Below are 17,101 nucleotides of genomic sequence, written 5' to 3'. Positions count from 1 at the left end.
CTCCCCAAGCTACTGCTCAACTCCCTGCACGGCCTCATCCCTCACTGAAGCATAAGCTTCTGTAGGTCTCCTACGCTATTATCTCAATCTTATGCCCTGGTCCTGCCTTCTTTCACTGCTGGCCTCTCGCTCTCTCTCCCTTTCCCACTGTTTCAGGAAATCTCTTTCTCTTCTTTCAAAGAATTCTTCCTTTCCATCTCCTCTCCTTATCTGAAAATAGAGACCTCTGAAATTCTTCCCTCTAGCCTTAGCATCAAGGCTAGGATAAGAGGCCCCATCCTCCTAGCTCCCCATGGCCACTTTCAGGTCCCTTACTCTGTTCTCACTCCTTTCACGTCTGCTCTCTAACAACAACGTAGTTTCTCAATCTCTCTTTTCCACTAATCTCTCATCTTTTCCTGTCCCTCTCACCATGTCCTCTCCCTTATATCTCAGCCTGAATCCAGCACTGAAAATGTACATCACTTGACTGTACTTGCTTCCACCTTAATAAGCCCCAAGCCTGGATCAACGTAACCATCAGCTTCTCAGGTGAGCCATAATTACTGGGCACTGACCAGCTGTCGAGGTTTGGGAACCAACACACTTATCACTTCTGCCACCACAGGGTCTGAGTCTTCTCCAGTGACAGGCTTCCTATGTGCCCACTATGATCTACGATGTCCTCACACTTTCAGCTAATGACTGACTCTTCAGGAAAAAACACACAGGCTTTCATTTCATCTACCTTTAGCTCCAATCCACCACCCACTCCCAAAACTGTCTATATCTAACTTTAACTGCTTTCCTTGATGCAGAGAAAAGGTAGGGTCCAGTTAATCCTTCAATCAATGGTCTTCATCCTGTTTCTTCACCTCTGCTTTCTAGTGGCTCCTTCCCCTTGGTCTAAAAGAACACTTAATCTCTCCAACATTTAAAATAAACACACAATATTCTCCTGCAGCCACAGCTTCTCCTTGACTTCAAAAAAACCTCACTACCCAATTAACATAACTGAAGCTCTTCATTTTCAAACTTCTCCACCACTCAACAGCATTCAACCTGGTGCTGCTCCTTATCTCTACACAGCTCTTCCTGCTTGTAGTCTCTGGAGCTTCCGACAACACTGACTACTACAGCCTGGTTCTTCTATATCTGAGACTTCCTTCCTCCACATCTCTGTGTTTTCTTCAGCCACTTCTTCTCCCATCCCTTAACAAAGATGCTCAAAAGGATTCTGACCTTGGTCCTCTTTCCTTTTCACTTACTCTTCTCCAGAGCCTTATCTATTCTTTGGTGGCTTACAAAGTCTCTGGAGAATAAAGTGACAGGAAAGAGGGCCTTTAATTATCACCTTTACACAAATGATCCCCAAATCTCTTTCTAGCTTAGACACTTCTTAATTCCAAATCCAATTCTTTTTTTTTTGAGGAAGATTAGCCCTGAGCTAACTACTGCCAATCCTCCTCTTTTTGCTGAGGAAGACTGGCCCTGAGCTAACATCCGTGCCCATCTTCCTCTACTTTATATGTGGGACGCCTACTCCGTGCCCATCTTCCTCTACTTTATATGTGGGACGCCTACCACAGCATGGCATGCCAAGTGGTGCATGTCCACACCTGGGATCCGAACGGGCGAACCCCGGGGCAGCAAGAAGCGGAACGTGCGAACTTAACCGCTGCACCCCCAGGTTGGCTCCCCAAATCCAATTCTTAATTGCATACTCAACAACCCATCTGCCCGTTTCATATACACCTTAAACGTGCCTCATTGTTCTCTGTGTGTTCCTACTTCAGTTAATAGTATGTTTTCTCCTCCCTCTACCTCTGCCCCCACAAATTAATGGTCTACATGGTTCCACTCTTGCCCCCCACCTCCAGTCTCCTCACAACACAGCAGAGTGAACCACTGACAGATCATGACATGCCCCCCCCCCGTTTAAATCCCACCTAAGATTTTCTATCTTATTAGGAGTCAAAGTCCTTTTCACAGTTCCCACCTTTATCTCCTCTTATTCACTCTGCTCCAACCACACTGGCCACCTAAGAATTTCCAGAACACTCCAAGCCCATCATTCTTGCTTCAGGTCTGTTCTCTCAAGTCTGTGTTCCACCAGCATCCTGATGGCATTCCCCAACCTTGTATTTTTGCCTGTGTGTCTCCCCATCACTAGAGGTCAGCTCCTCAAGGGTCAGAATGTGTGTCTGTTTTCTCCCTGGCTGGTACGCAGTACATGCTCAGTGGAGAAAGGACTCATTAACCCATTTGCTCACTGGAAGCTGGATCCTCAATGGCAAGGACAGCTACTGACCCCTCATCGCCCCAGCCAACTGTCTAGGACACAGCCAGTACTCAAATTTTGAATTAAGGGATTAACAACGAATAGAAAAACAAGGAGAAGAAAAAAAAGATAAAAGAAATTTAATTTACAAATGTTCATAAACTCCGCCTTCTTTAGAATGGATGTGTTTGACATATTCAAGCCTAATTTAGAAACAAAACCATTAAAATGTGATCCTTTCTAAAGCAGTGACAAATTTCTCTTTATATACATTTTGGTTTTAGAATAGGCTCTGAGGATCCATACCAAACGACCATTTCAACAGTCAGAAGTCCGTTTTCCCAGAGCATGATTACTCTCCTCACATCTAACGTTGGAGTCATCCTTAGCATGGTAGTGTTAGAACTACAACCATCTTGCAATAGGAGATATAACCAATTTCAGTATTTTTCTGCCACAGAGGAAAATTTTAAAGCTACTGCAATTTTGCTTACTGGGTTACGCATCATAATTTGTAAGTGAACAGAAGGCTTACTTTACGTAGTTGAAGTCAGCTTTCAGGCTGAGAGAAGTAGTGCTAGCGCTCTTCTTCAAGTCATGGACAGCGCTCTGCCATTCCTGTACCGCAGCCCAATCAGCAACTGAGACGTAGCACTCACACGCTTTATTTCCCAAATAATTTATAACCTCAGGGGAGGAATCGGTTGGTTTGGACAGCACAGTTTTTCTGGATTCACCTGAGTAAAAGTATTTTATACATAGAGAGAGACAGAAATCCAGAGCAATTATGAATGATTTCAAAGACCACAGAAATCTAAAAGTACACAGTAAGATCATTGGTACAAACTATTTTACTACAACTTTTTACTTAAATACTGACTACTCACCGTTTAGAGAATGCTTGGGGCTGGCACTGTTACGTCCAGCATTGGCCAGTGTGAGGACAGATTTGTCAAAGCTGGAGATGCAGCAATCGATGCCTGTCATGGCACAAAGGTGCTCCTGGTACTCCACAGAGGCCTTCTCAAACCTTCAATACAAATTGAAAGTCTTATTTTTAAATTATCCACATATTTCATTTCCAAAAAAACTAGGAAGACTGAATTACTCAATAAATTGAGTTGAGACGAGTTAATTACTTTGCGTGGGGTTGGGGTTGCACAAAATTAGATCTCTTCCTCATAACAAATAAAAATAAATTTAAAGATTGCTAAATGTTAAAAAAAAAAAAAGAGCATAAAATAACTAACAGAGAAAATTGGTAAGTATCTGATCTCAATGTTTGCAAAGGCTAAGTAGAAGAACTAAATACAAGAAAAGGATCCATAAAGTACGAGATCTAATGACATAATAATTTGAAACTTCTGGGTATGAAAAACATACCATAAACATTAAAAAAAAGTTACAAATGAAGAAATTAGACAGCATCAACAATCTTGGTGAGTAATAAAATCTCACAGATCAATAAAGGAAAAAAACAAGAGGCCAAAAAGACACAATCTATGTTTTTAAAAACCATAAATGGTCAATATAACATATGGGGAAAGTTCTCCTATTCATCATTAGTAAAGCAATGTAAATTAAAACGAATATTTTCCCCGCTGAAGGTGGTAGGGTCCTTGTTCCTCAGTGGCCCTCAGTATCACAAAGGTGAAGGGGAGAGGTGACTCTCCTGGTCGGGATAGTTAACTGGAAGCGCCTTTCCTGAGGGCACCTTAGTAACAGCATGTATCAGAAGCCTATGGTCTAGAGCCTTTCTTCTAGCGGATCAACTTGTAGGGATGAATTCAAAGAAAATAATCAGAACAATGAGCATAGAATTAAGTGCCATGGTGTATTAAGATTAGTACAAAACATCAGAAACAACCTTACTGTCCAACAATAAGGGATGTTCAACTCTGTTACCCTCACAAATAAATACAATTGTATCATTAAAATTTACATTATAGAAGTGGCCAGCCCTGTGGCCTAGTGCATAAATTTGGCACGCTCAGTTTCAGCAGCCCGAGTTCACTTCCCAGGCACGGACCTACACCACTTGTTGGTGGCCATGCTGTGGTGAGGACCCACCTACAATATAGAGGAAGACTGGCATAGATGTTAGCTCAGGGCAAATCTTCCGCAGTAAAAAAAAAACCACATGTAGAATATTTAACATGGCAAAGTCCTCTTTTAAAATATTGCCAAGCGGCAAAAGTAAAACCAAGTGACCAGCAGAAACACTGCTATTTCTATGAAAAGAAGGAAGAAAACCATACATGAGAGAGAAAAGAATTAAGAAGGCATGTACACCAAAACTAAGAGTTACCACTGGAGATGGAATTATGAGTAGTTCTTTTCTTTCTCCTACATTTTCCAGATTTGGTAAAATGTACATAAATATAAACAGACTTTTATGGTACATGCTCATTTACTTAGAGGAATCAAATGAGTCTGAATGTTGAGTACAGAGGCTAATGAGCAAGTACGCTAGCCATAAAGGGTAATTTGTACCAGACTCTGATGTAAAAGGTCATCAATTAAGGATCAAGCTCATAAGTATGTATAAAACAAATAACTGACAGATCTTGTTTCAAGGAAGATTGCCTAATAACTACTAAGTAAGAAAGGCACCCAAGCTTTGCCATTAATTAAAGAATAGACTGAAGATGCCTCCTGGTAAAGTAATTTATAGTAAGCTTCTATTGCTGAAATTAAACATTGCTATTTTAACATTTAACTACAATGTTGGCCAGAAAGTACAAAGGATTTAAACACAAAGAAATCCTATCACCCACTTCCTTCCTTATGCCTTACCTCCCTTCAGCCTGTTGGGCCACTGAGTTAATCCAGAGAAGATTCTTTCCAACCACGGAAGAAGACCAGACAGCAATTCCCTGGATGGCTTCAGGACAATGAAGTTCACACAGTGCTTCTACCACCATCATGATGGTCACTTCCAATTCACTCCCCTGAAAAGGGCATTCAGAAAAGTAACCACAGACCTCACTACCATTCACATTCAAACCTCTACTGATCACAACCTAGGCCTAGTTAAAGTCAAATGTAGTTAACAATTATTTTTACAACAACGATATTACATTATTTAGCTTAGAGTTCTTAAAATGTTACTTATAATGTAGCTACAAAAGGTGACTGACAGAACCTTAATAGCACATGGGTGTTAGTCTTTACAAAATTAAAAAAAGGGCTCAAACATCTAAACTGTGGCATCTGTAGGAGTAACACATAAAGTAAATACAAAGCAAAAATTAAATATAAACAAACAGGAATTAAAGGATGATTAATTCATGTCTTTGAATATCATCTATTGACACTACCTTAATTAGTAAACATTTGCTATTTTTGGATTCCACGTATTTATTGAGCCCACTTACAAGCCAGTACTTATCCTATACATTATAACATTATTATATAAACTTTTGCATACATTATAAAATTACTATAGATGCCTTCCTCTACATTATACAGCCATTGTTATAAAGTAGTATAAAAATTATTTCTTCTGTAGACAAGTTTCTTACAATTACCTTTAAAGTTCTAATCCTTAATCATAAGTAATGCATATTCTGACATGCTCTAAGTATAAAATATGAATAGGTGCCTTCGGAAATTACTGCTTTTATAAAATTTTGGATCAAAAGATTTGAAAATGAATAGAAGTTTTAACTTATTTTATCCATAGATTAAATCATAGCAAAGGAATTAAACGCAACATTTTCTAATTAACAGATTTAATATTAACTTCAAACACACCACTCACCTGAGAAAGATTTGCCTTCATTTCTGTAAGCAAGTCAAAGCCGTGCCTCACTGTCACTGCAGGCTGGCCTGCCAGCAATCCAACCCTCATGATGGAGAGTCGGATCCGAGTTAGCCAGTCTTGACACGTTTGGCGATTGGTATAGAAAAAAGTCCTAATGACCTTGAAAATAAAGAGAAAGCATGTTCAAATCATAGGTACAGACATCTCAAATATACATAAACGAAATACACAAGCCCATTGTGAGTTTGGCTTGCATACACTGCCAGGTTTGGCCATGAAACTGCTACAAAGCAACACAGCCTACTGAAACCAACCTTGGGAGGTGATGTTAATGCATTAGCGCATCCCTCATATGCATTGTACATTAACTTTTCCAGATTTTCCAGATACTGCAGAAGAAGAACAAGTCTAAGCTGGTTGCTACTGTGGCCTTCATCATTGTCTGCAGTTGTCCACTGACTAACATCTTGATCGGGGTTTAATGTATGAGCTGCAAGACTTCTAATAATACCTAAAAGCAAAGACAACACACCAAGTTTGAAAGGAACCCTTTTAAAGATTCTAGAAGTTCTTGGAGATAGTTTCACAAATTCACATTTATTAAGTAACCTCTTTATATCTATCATTTAAAAACAAAACCCCAAACATGAAAGATCTTTCATTTTACGGGGAAAAAAAAGTTTTCTCCACATAAATCTCTTAAGTTTTTGAACAAAAACAGACAACTACGTTGTTGCCAACGCAATCATTCAAAGAAAGCTTATTCTAACTAACATATCTAACAGATTAACTGATAAAGTATTAAATAAGTCATATTCCCTCAAATTTCTGTTCTTAACAAAGACAAAAAATCCATTATTTTGTAATATACAGCTTGAAGATATTTACATCACTGTTTGAAAAAGCACAGAGTCAATTACCTTCAATTGTCTGGAAGGTGTCTTGAGCCCTGCCCAGCGGGGTTCTCAGCTTAGAAAGGACAGTGAACTGCGCTGCTTCCCAAATAGCCCACTGCCAAAGGACGGCGTCCGTCTTCAGAAGGTTGCGGGGAATTGTTGACTGGTCACGCTTATCCAGTCTCTGGCAGCTATAGAACAATCTTTCTAACCAATTGTCCTTCCTGGGAAAAGCAGCACATATTTAACAAACAATGACAACTTCATTTTTAATTAAAAAAAAAAAAACTGCAAGGGGAAGAGGAGTATAGGACTACAATTTTTCCTACTCTAAAAAGGCAAAACCGGTAAAATTGGGAAGTGTTATATCCCCACCTCTCATTCTGAGGAGGTCTCTTAGAGTTAAAACAGGATGGGGTATGGTGCGGGGGGATTAGTAGGGGACCTGGCTCATGACAATCTGACTACCAGGGTGAAACATTCACTGGACTGAGCCTCTCCAGAAGGTCGCTGCCCCAGCCCTCCCCTAGCACTAAGGACTGGGTCAGACCAGTGAACTGTCAACCACATTTCACCACTCCATTTCAAAGGCCACTTTTGTTTCTTCAGATACCATCTTCAGAGCAACTCTTCCTATTGCTGAAAACTAAAACAACCCATTTGAGAAGAATGTTACTTTCTACTCCACCACACCTGACATACTTTCTCCTCAAAACTGGGCATAGGGTCAAGAAATTCAAGTATATTTAAATTACTTTTCCCAATGAAAGAGTCAAAGAAATGTCTTACCCTGTTCTGTGAGAGTTCCCATATAAAATAAAACTAATAACGTCAGAGAAATCTTGTGGGTGAAATGTGTTACTTGGTGCTTTACTCATGTGACTTCTTAATGCTAAAGAAATTTCTTGAATTTCTGTGTGATTGTTATTGCTGTAGACAGAAAATAGTCATTGTTATGCACAGTGTTTTAGTTAAAAGGTTAGTACATACTGCAAATGGGTCATTTCCTTACTAAACAAATTTAGAAGTAAAAAAAATAATAAAATTGAGGCTTTAAAATAGATATAGAGATGTTATTACAACTTTGAAATTTTTGGTTCTTAAAGCTCCCAAATTAACTTAAACAAAACAATAAAAGACTGCAGTTTAATTTTTCAAATAACAGAACACATTTTGGCACTATATGAATTATTCTGTGCCAATTATCGTGAGCTCATTGAGTTCATAAAAAATATAAAACTGTGTTATTTTCTTCTGGACTTGCACAATTCGATCCTTTGGCATCTCTCCCATCAATGAGAAGTGCCATACGAGATATGACATTAATTCAGTAATAGGCAACTTGTCTTTTCCTAAACTAGACGAGGCAGTAAAAACAGCAGAATGTCTTTGCCCCAACATAGCTGTTATACCTCAGGACGACATCTAAAGGAATTGACTTCAACAGCTTTCCAAACGCCTGTCGAATACGAGTTCCACTGTGGACTAGTTGAACACGGCAGACATCCACACACCTACGGAAAAATAAAATAGTCAACCCAGGTGTGGGAATGTTTCCAAGTCATTAGGGCCAGGGACAAACAGTAGGATCTGTGGCCCATACCTCTGCAAAAGATCATCCGGCAAGGAAGAGGCCAAGGCGTGTAGACTGCTGCACGCCTGCAGACAGATATTCACATCTTCAACAAGAGCTATTCAAAATTAGAAGACAGTTACTCTCAGCTCGCCAAAAGTATTTATATGCCAGTATGTCTTAATTTTCTGAACCTATTCATTCATTCAACAAACAGTGAGCACCACCTACTATGGACCAAGCACTGGCCCTCCCTGAAATCCTCACTGGGAAAATGATACATTCAACAAAATCCGCTTAAAGTGACTAGTCTTCACCCAAAACGTTTTCTGAGGGAAATTTTTAAAGTATATGGAACCTATAAATATTCATATAAGCTGAAAAATGTGACAATCACTTAAAACTACTGTATTTTCACATACTAAGAATGAAAACGAGTTAAGACAGATTCAGCATCTGTCATTAAAACGGGGATTTTACATTTCAGGTCATGAAAAGTACTCAAATGACTATCTTCCATTACCAAAGATCCCTTTTTAAGCATTAATAAAATTAAAGAATCACAGAATCTTACTGTTGGCTAAAAGGCCTTTGCAAAATTTATGGAAAGATGGAAGAGAGAATAACGGTGCGTATGTTTCAGACTTCTTCATTAAAACAGCCACTTCCAAAGCCCAGGTCATTAACAGTTTCCTGAAACACAAAATTTATACAGTTGCTTTTTACATTAAAAAAAAAAAAGTCTTAAAACTCTACATCAGCTTCTTCTACATTAATCTTACATTAGTTTTCTCTTGGTTTTTTAAATATCTCAAGCAATAAGAAACAAAAATTGAAATTATAGAAATCCCTTTGTCAAATATTGTACGCCTTTTAAGAAAACCTCCCTAAACTAATAAATTGTAGCAAATAATATTAAAAAAAACTTCTATAGGTATATTCGTCTATAAAACATTGTGGGGGAGAGGTTTCATATAATTTCTTTGAGAAAGAACAAGTAATCCTAGATTAAATAATAAAACCAAATTTTAAAGTGCTTCAAAATGAAGAAGCTGCTCTATCCCACCAATAACCTTCATTTCTTATTCTCAAATTAGGAAGCCAAATTAAGGAAAGTTAGGAACAGTTAATATTATAAAATACTACTTACTTACCTTGTGTCCTGGTTCAGATTATCTTTCTTAAGCAATATTCCCAGGAGATTCAATATAATTGAGAAATGTTTTTTTGTAGCTGTAGTTACAGTACTAATCACGGCTCCATCAAACAAGGACGGGGATGAAGAACTCAGACTACTAGATATAAAGTGGTCGTGCCTGGAAGACAAAGTTCAGATCATCTTCTCTTCTCTAATTTTTTAAGAAAAGCAATTCCAAGTTCAATCAACACATACTTTTTAAGATCTATACTTGAAAGGACCCATCTTCCCCTTTAAAAATAAATTTAAAAAATTTTTAAAAAATATCTCTGAACACAGTACCTGGTACAATGAGAATACAAAGTGTAAAGCACTGCATACTGAATGGCAGGGAAGTGAACAGCCAGGTCATTGTGCACAATCATCAGGTTCTTACTCAGGAGGGCAAAGACAGTTGGAGACAGCGCCCACATCTGATGTACAAAAGAAAGTAAATGTTCAGCTCCTCCAAGACATACATGGCGTACCAGAGTTTATCTTTCAAAATAAGTATATCTATACATTTTTTAAAAGTAAAATGATATTTAAATTCAGCAAACACTTTTTGTGAAGAGAAGAGACTATCTTAGGGTTTGTGGGCCATATGACACCGCTGTTGTAATGTCTAACTCCTCAACTCTGCCACTGCATTGAGAAAACAGCCATAGACTATATTTGAACGAGAGTCGCTATGTTTCAATAGAACTTCCTTTACAAAAACAGGTGAGGTTTGGTGATGATTGCACAATTCTGTGAATATATTATAAATCACTGAATTGTACATTTTAAATGGGAATTGCATGGTATGTGAATTACATCTCAATAAAGATGCTTTTTAAAAGAGAAAGAGAAAACAGGGCAGTGGGCTGGATGTGGCCCATGGGCTGTAGTGTGCTGATCCCTCGTCTAAACAGAGCCCTTCGTGTCCTTTAGCATAGGAGACTGTATTTCCTCAATTTTCCAAACACAGTCGTGCCCCTTTGTCTGTGGTTTCACTCTCCGCAGTTTCAGTACCCTCTGACTCATCCCTCTGCCCAGCATATCCACTCTACATACACTACTTGCCCATTAGTCACTTCACCATCTTGGTTATCAGATCAACTGTTACAGTATTGCAGTGCTTGTGTTCAAGTCACCCTGATTTTACTTAATAAAGACCTCAAAGTGCAAGGGCAGTGATGCTGACAGTTCACATATGCCAGAGAGAAGCTGTAAAGCACTTCCTTTAAGTGAAAAGGTAAAAGTTCTTGACTCAATAAGGAAAGAAAAGAAGCCGTATGCTAAGGTTGCTACGATGTATGGTAACTTTTATTACAGTACATTGTTATAATTTCTATTTTATTATTGTTATTAATCTCTTACTGTGCCTAATTTATAAACTATACTTGATCATAGGTATTTATATACAGGAAAAAGCCTAGTATATGTAGGGTTGGTATTATCCACAGTTTCAGGCATCCACTGGGCATCTTGGGACGTATCTCCCATGGATAATGGGGGACTATGGTACTAGTGGCAAGGGGCCCTGTCTAATGAGAACAAAGGCACATCCTGCCACTCAAGCCTTTCCATCCTTCCCTTTTCTTTCCTGCTGCTAAGATACTCCATTCCACCTGACTGCCCCGCATCCTCATCCCCTCTCCTTGCTTCCGGAGTGGAGAAGATAAACCTCAAATTTGCATACAATGTGAATTCCTCGCCAACCACATTTTAGAGGGTAAAGACAGGAAGAGTCTCCCCCACAGCCTTCCAACATAAGCCCGAAGCAGCAGCCACGGAGGAGATAAAGCAATCTGATCTAACAAGGCACGCAGGACAAACATCAGATATTGCCTTTTTCCTCCCTGCTTTCTTAGAAACGTTATCCCTTAACCATATGCCATTACTTTCTATTAGAAATCATGTTTTTCAGTCCTGCAAGGTCCAATAGGAGGGTGAAATATACAAACCACAGTCATATAATTATAAATCAAAAGCAGGGTCACTTCAAATTTCTTAAAGGAAAGAAACCTTTATTCTTTTTCCAAAAGAAAGAATATATGAACGTTCCTAGAAAAAACACGTAGTCAAACAGTAAGACCACATGTAAGTACTAACTTTAGTGGAGAGGAGAAGGAGTACCAGGGGAAAAAGGGGCTGCACATTAAAAGAATTACACAAATTTGAGCTGTGGAAAACGCTGACAAATTTCCTACAAGCATGCTAGGGTAAAAAGGAGAAATTCAGAACAGATAAGTTCTAAAACATAAAACAAATATTAAAAAATTCTATCAAGAGTTGTCAAGGAAAGCAAGGAGAGAGCTAAACACAATGGCAAGACAAGATCCCTGCCCGTCTTCATCATCCCGGCACGTCCTCAACACACAGTTTGTTCTACAGGGACTCTGCACATGCATGCCACGAGAGCAGACGAAATACAGAAACACGCAAGGAGAAGGGGCTTCAGTGTGGATAAAATGAAGGCATTACAAGGCAAGACTCACCCCAATTAGTGAGTTTTTGGCATTTCCAATCGTAGTCAGGGCACTGAGGTCAAATATAACTACGAATTTTGCATTGTCTACATTGAATACATGATTCTTAAACGCCTCATGTTTTATCTCAGAACAGGCATCAGGAAGTTGTAGGCTATGTAGCAGGTTGTTTAGGGCACAAGTCATTTCTCCCAAAATTAATTTATAGGCAGTCTCCAAAACAGGAATATTCTTCAGGCTGAGCACTGCTTGATAAACAGCATGGGCTACAGCAACAACCTTAAAAAGAGAATTCAGGAAAGTGATAATTAAACAGAAAATTAATCTTCTACAATTATATGGAAAATAAATTACTATCTGTATAATGGTGATCATGCAAATCGATTTAAGATTGATACATTCAATGTCCAGAACACCAAAGATCTTAATTTCTAAAAAATCAACCTTACGGAACCTATAGATACGGGTAAGCTTGTTAAATTTATAAAGCTTGATTACAAAGAAAGGGGACTCTATATTAAAAGCAGAAATATGAAATTTCTTAAAAGGCTGCTTTTAAAAGACAGCCAGTGTCAAAATAAATACACAAACAGCAGTTTCTTAAGACTGGTTTTCCTACATCTACTTCAGAAAGTCTACAGTGGTCTTGACAGGGAGTTAGCTGAAAAGCTAATAATGAAGTTTTATTTACAACATACACAGTACTCCTGAGTTTACTGAGTTTATAACTTTTAAAATATATCTGCTTGTTTTACCTTTATGAGATTTTAATAAAACAAATTTATTTTAATAAAAACAAATGACGGAAATCTAAAAAGAATATTTGGCATATCATTCATCAAGGTGTACAATAACTAACAAATATTAACAGAATCATAATCACTATATTCTAAATCAAGTATTTCTCATTTCATTCAATTTCACTTACGTAGCCTACTAAGTAACATAAGTAAAACTCTTCAATGACCTAATTATCAATGTATCACTTACCTCTTTTTCTTTATGATAACGCAAAAATAGTAGTTTTGATGATGGTATAAACAGTTTTTCTACAAATGATGATGGCAATTTTGTATTTATCTGTTCAACAATCTAAAAGAATAAAATAAAAAGAAATGAGCTATCAAGTCACAAAAGGACATGAGGGAACTTTAAATGCATATTGTTAAGTGAAAGAAGCCAATCTGAAAAGGCTACTACTACATACTACTGTATGATTCCAACTATACGACTCTCTGGAAAAGGCCAAACTATGGAGACAGTAAAAACATCAGTGGTTGCCAGGGGTCTGACGGGAGGGAGGGATGAGTAGGTGAACACATGGGATTTTTAGATCAGAGAAACTATTTTATATGATACTCTAATGCTGCATACATGACACTATACATTTGTTAAATCTCACAGAACGTACAATCTAGAGAGTGAACTTACAGACATACAGAACCTGTGGACCACAGAGAGTCAACTATGGACTTCAGTTCATAATAATGTGTCGATGTGGCTCGTCAATTATAATAAATGTACCACACTAAAGCAAGATGTTAACAGAAAACTACTAGGGAGAGAGGGTACAAGGGAACTCTGTACTTTCTGCTCAATTTTTCTGTAAACCTAAAACTGCTCTGCAAAATAGTCTATTAGTTAAGAAATATATATCTAAGTCATATTTTAAGGCCTTAACACTGTGACATTAAAAATGTTCAAACAGCTAAATAGGATATATATGTTTATACTTAAACATGGGCATTTTTTTTCACGTTGGCAAAAGGAGGTGTAACTTTGGCAGAAATGTTCAGCAGAATGTCATCTAGAATTTGCTTTAAAATACTCCAGTCGGGGATGGAAGGACAGCAAGGAGGCAGCAGAGAACCAGAGGCCCGGATGAAACCAGATGGGCCATGTGTTTCTAATTACAGAAACTGAGTATTAAGTATGCAATGATTCATTATACTATTCTGTTTTTTTAATAGCCTTCAAAATGTCCACAATAAAAGGTGGAGGGGAGGGGAAATGTTTATGGAGAAGCTTCATATGGAAAACAAAACATAACAGGGTCTTTCAAAGTAGCTATTAAGTACCTGCTCTTATATAGTATTTATCAGGAGTACTAGAGAGTCTCGTGTGAAGGATGATGTCTCACCAAAAAAACAAAAACAAAACACAAAAAACGAGTAAATCTACACTGAGATAAGCTATCAAACACTAAAAGTAAACAGACACTAGAGCAAAAGCAAACTAGATTATATAAGTGAGACTAATGCACTACTTAAAAAAAAAAGGCCTTAATTTCTTCCACATCAATTTAAATTTAAGGGCCTCATTAAATCAACATATTAAAAAGCAACAAAAAAGAATTCACATACCAATGTGAGTAAATTCAAGACTGAGATGATATAATCTGTACCACAAGTCTGGCAATTCTCCAGTTGATCTAATCCATATGTAATGACCATGTCACAATGTATAGTCATGCTAGGATCCAAGCTGCCGAGCAAAACACCAACACACTCATTAGCAGCTGTCAACACAGCCTCAGAAAAAAACACTTGGTTTGCAGCCGTCACACATCTCATTACTCTGTACAGAACCTGCAAATGGGGAAAACAAGCAGCTTTTTAAAAAAATTCACATGCTTCCAGAGAGCAAAAAGATATTTCCTATTTAATGCAGTTTCAACTGGAAATTAACTACCTGCCTTGTCAGTAGTCTCTTAATATTCTAGTTCTCAGTGGCTGAATAATAATAAGGGTATCTTTAGTACAATACACAAAAATGATCTTGCCTAAAAAATTCTTAAGTACTACTGTGACAGGAAATGGAATTTGCCATCCTCTATTTCTCTAATATCCACTTCCTATGCCCTCAAAGTCACTAAATGGCCGAAGCTCACAATCTTTATAATCATAAAGTACACTAGAACTTAGAACAGTAAAAGTATTAACAGTACGGGAATAACTTGGCATGAGAGTAACTTTCTGTAATCTAGCACTTGGGCTTTCGGTAAACAATCTTCTAAAACGAAACATCCAAGTCACCTTTAGCTTATGAAAGTTCATGTATTGATGGTCTCGTTTGAAAGAAAAGTATTTGCAGTCATACCATATAATACCTATACGAGGATATGAAAATCATGTAATTCCCAACCAAAAATCCTACCAAACTATAATAGTCAATATTAACGTACTAAATTCCTAATAAAAAAATGGGAAAAAAATAGAACAAACTGACAACACAAAATTACTTCTATAATAGTCAACAACCACTACACACAGGTTTTTTAAATCTATATACAGGTTAAAAAGGCCTCAAAGACTATCACAGAAGAAAACATTCAATACATAACTATCTTGGAAAATAATTATGTTCCTTTTGTTTTATATTGCGTTAACTGCCTTTATTTCAACACTGACACAGTCATCAAACAACCCTTTTAGATAGTAAAAGTGGAACAAAGATATGACATCATTTTGATCAGGTTTAAAAAATAAATATGCTAGTTTTAATTATCTTCAAGATCTGACATTTCTGCTCAAATACACAATTACCTTACCAAGAATTGCATATGTAATTAACATCCTATTTTATCTAGTAATGTGTTCTACAAAAGAAAATGTTCATAAAAGCCCGTTTTATTCTAACAATAAAATTTTAATCATTTAGATGAAATCTTTTAGAACAGTATCCCTTCTTAATCAAGCAGAGGGTAATGACGGGGGTTCACGTCTCATGTCTGTTACACTCAGCCACTCAGTGGACTGTAATACAGTGCAACGCACGTTCGGAGTGGCAATCTAGCTACCTCCTAAAATTGGTCTCAGATTACTATATATTTTAGGTTCTTACATCTTTATATCCTTTGATGTCAGGTTCTCAAGTTGTTTCATCCTGTATACTCACAGAAAATTACTTTTTGAGGCTTTCTCTATAGTGTGTTATTCTTAATATGTTGAAAAATTAAAAGGAGACAATAATTTAAAAGCAAAATTGTAACTAATATTATTAAAAAACAAAATTATAAGATTTCAAAAGTATGTATGAAAAAACAAGAATAAATGAATCTACGAAGGATCTCCTAAGACAAAAGCTCACGGACATTTTGAAATTCAGAGCGGCCTTTTTTTCCTGAGGGGAGAGGGGGGAAGAGGAGGGGGATGGAAAACAGTAGGATTCCCTGCTTCTCTGGCTGTTTAAGAAAGCAGCCAGGCGCATACATACATACATGCTAAACAAATCAAGGGTTAATAACAGTTTCCTAGGTAAAGACAAGTATTTATAATACAAAACAATTTTATTTTGGAATATTTAAAACTCCTAAAGACACTTACATCTGTTACATATGCCTCAGTAATTGGAGGACCCCGAATTGGACTGAAGCGTTCCCCAATGCTCCTCACCACAGTACTGAATACCCGGAGAAGCGCTGCCAACTTTGGTAAGGACACTGATGGAGGAGGAACGTCTTCATCCACTGACTCCCCAGAGGCCACGTGGCTGAGGTCCTGGATGTGAATGCACAGTATTCTTATTTAAGTAGGACGTTGTTCAAAAAAGGAAAACGAAAACTCCCAATTCTTAAGCTAATTAACTTTATAATAGATTTTTACAAACAAAGAGAAATTTTGGCCTAGGAGACTAGGAAACATGAATGTAAAAGTAAAAGTGGATTTTACTTCTCTAAATAAACAATATTAACCTCAGTAGATTAAGGAAATAACTTCTTGTTATTTACTCAGATATTTATTTGTTATATACCCAGATGATATTGGGAAAAGTAAATTCTAGTACATATACCATAGTTATATATAGGTATAAACGGAGCCAGAAACTTTTGCCATTCCTGAATTGGTCCTTGGTAAAATCTCATTCAAGGTATTCTTTGAGCCACTCAACCCAACAATAAGTACTCCACACCATTACTGCACACAAGGGGATGGGGGAGACTTAGAAAATTATAA

At 37.4% G+C, this 17,101-nt stretch overlaps 1 protein-coding gene across 2 annotated transcripts in view; it reads right to left on the bottom strand.

The window, feature by feature from the left end:
• The window catches only part of SMG1 (SMG1 nonsense mediated mRNA decay associated PI3K related kinase), a 92,936-nt gene that overhangs the window by 40,890 nt on the left and 34,945 nt on the right, over nucleotides 1-17,101 (bottom strand). For both annotated transcript variants that reach the window (XM_070566653.1, XM_070566654.1), the window contains 16 exons: nucleotides 16,472-16,645; nucleotides 14,510-14,734; nucleotides 13,137-13,238; nucleotides 12,156-12,425; nucleotides 9,976-10,106; nucleotides 9,650-9,811; nucleotides 9,070-9,188; nucleotides 8,526-8,613; nucleotides 8,335-8,436; nucleotides 7,712-7,852; nucleotides 6,947-7,146; nucleotides 6,341-6,537; nucleotides 6,024-6,185; nucleotides 5,057-5,211; nucleotides 3,148-3,290; nucleotides 2,796-2,997 (listed from right to left, as the gene is read on the bottom strand). In XM_070566653.1, the coding sequence (XP_070422754.1) occupies nucleotides 2,796-2,997; nucleotides 3,148-3,290; nucleotides 5,057-5,211; nucleotides 6,024-6,185; nucleotides 6,341-6,537; nucleotides 6,947-7,146; nucleotides 7,712-7,852; nucleotides 8,335-8,436; nucleotides 8,526-8,613; nucleotides 9,070-9,188; nucleotides 9,650-9,811; nucleotides 9,976-10,106; nucleotides 12,156-12,425; nucleotides 13,137-13,238; nucleotides 14,510-14,734; nucleotides 16,472-16,645 (2,573 nt within the window). The remainder of the gene's footprint in view (nucleotides 1-2,795; nucleotides 2,998-3,147; nucleotides 3,291-5,056; nucleotides 5,212-6,023; nucleotides 6,186-6,340; nucleotides 6,538-6,946; nucleotides 7,147-7,711; nucleotides 7,853-8,334; nucleotides 8,437-8,525; nucleotides 8,614-9,069; nucleotides 9,189-9,649; nucleotides 9,812-9,975; nucleotides 10,107-12,155; nucleotides 12,426-13,136; nucleotides 13,239-14,509; nucleotides 14,735-16,471; nucleotides 16,646-17,101) is intronic.

This window comes from Equus przewalskii, chromosome 12, assembly GCF_037783145.1.
Source record: "Equus przewalskii isolate Varuska chromosome 12, EquPr2, whole genome shotgun sequence".
NCBI classification, from domain to species: Eukaryota; Metazoa; Chordata; class Mammalia; order Perissodactyla; family Equidae; genus Equus; species Equus przewalskii.
Note: the sequence above shows the minus strand (reverse complement) of the source record. Positions and strands in the feature narration are given on the sequence as shown.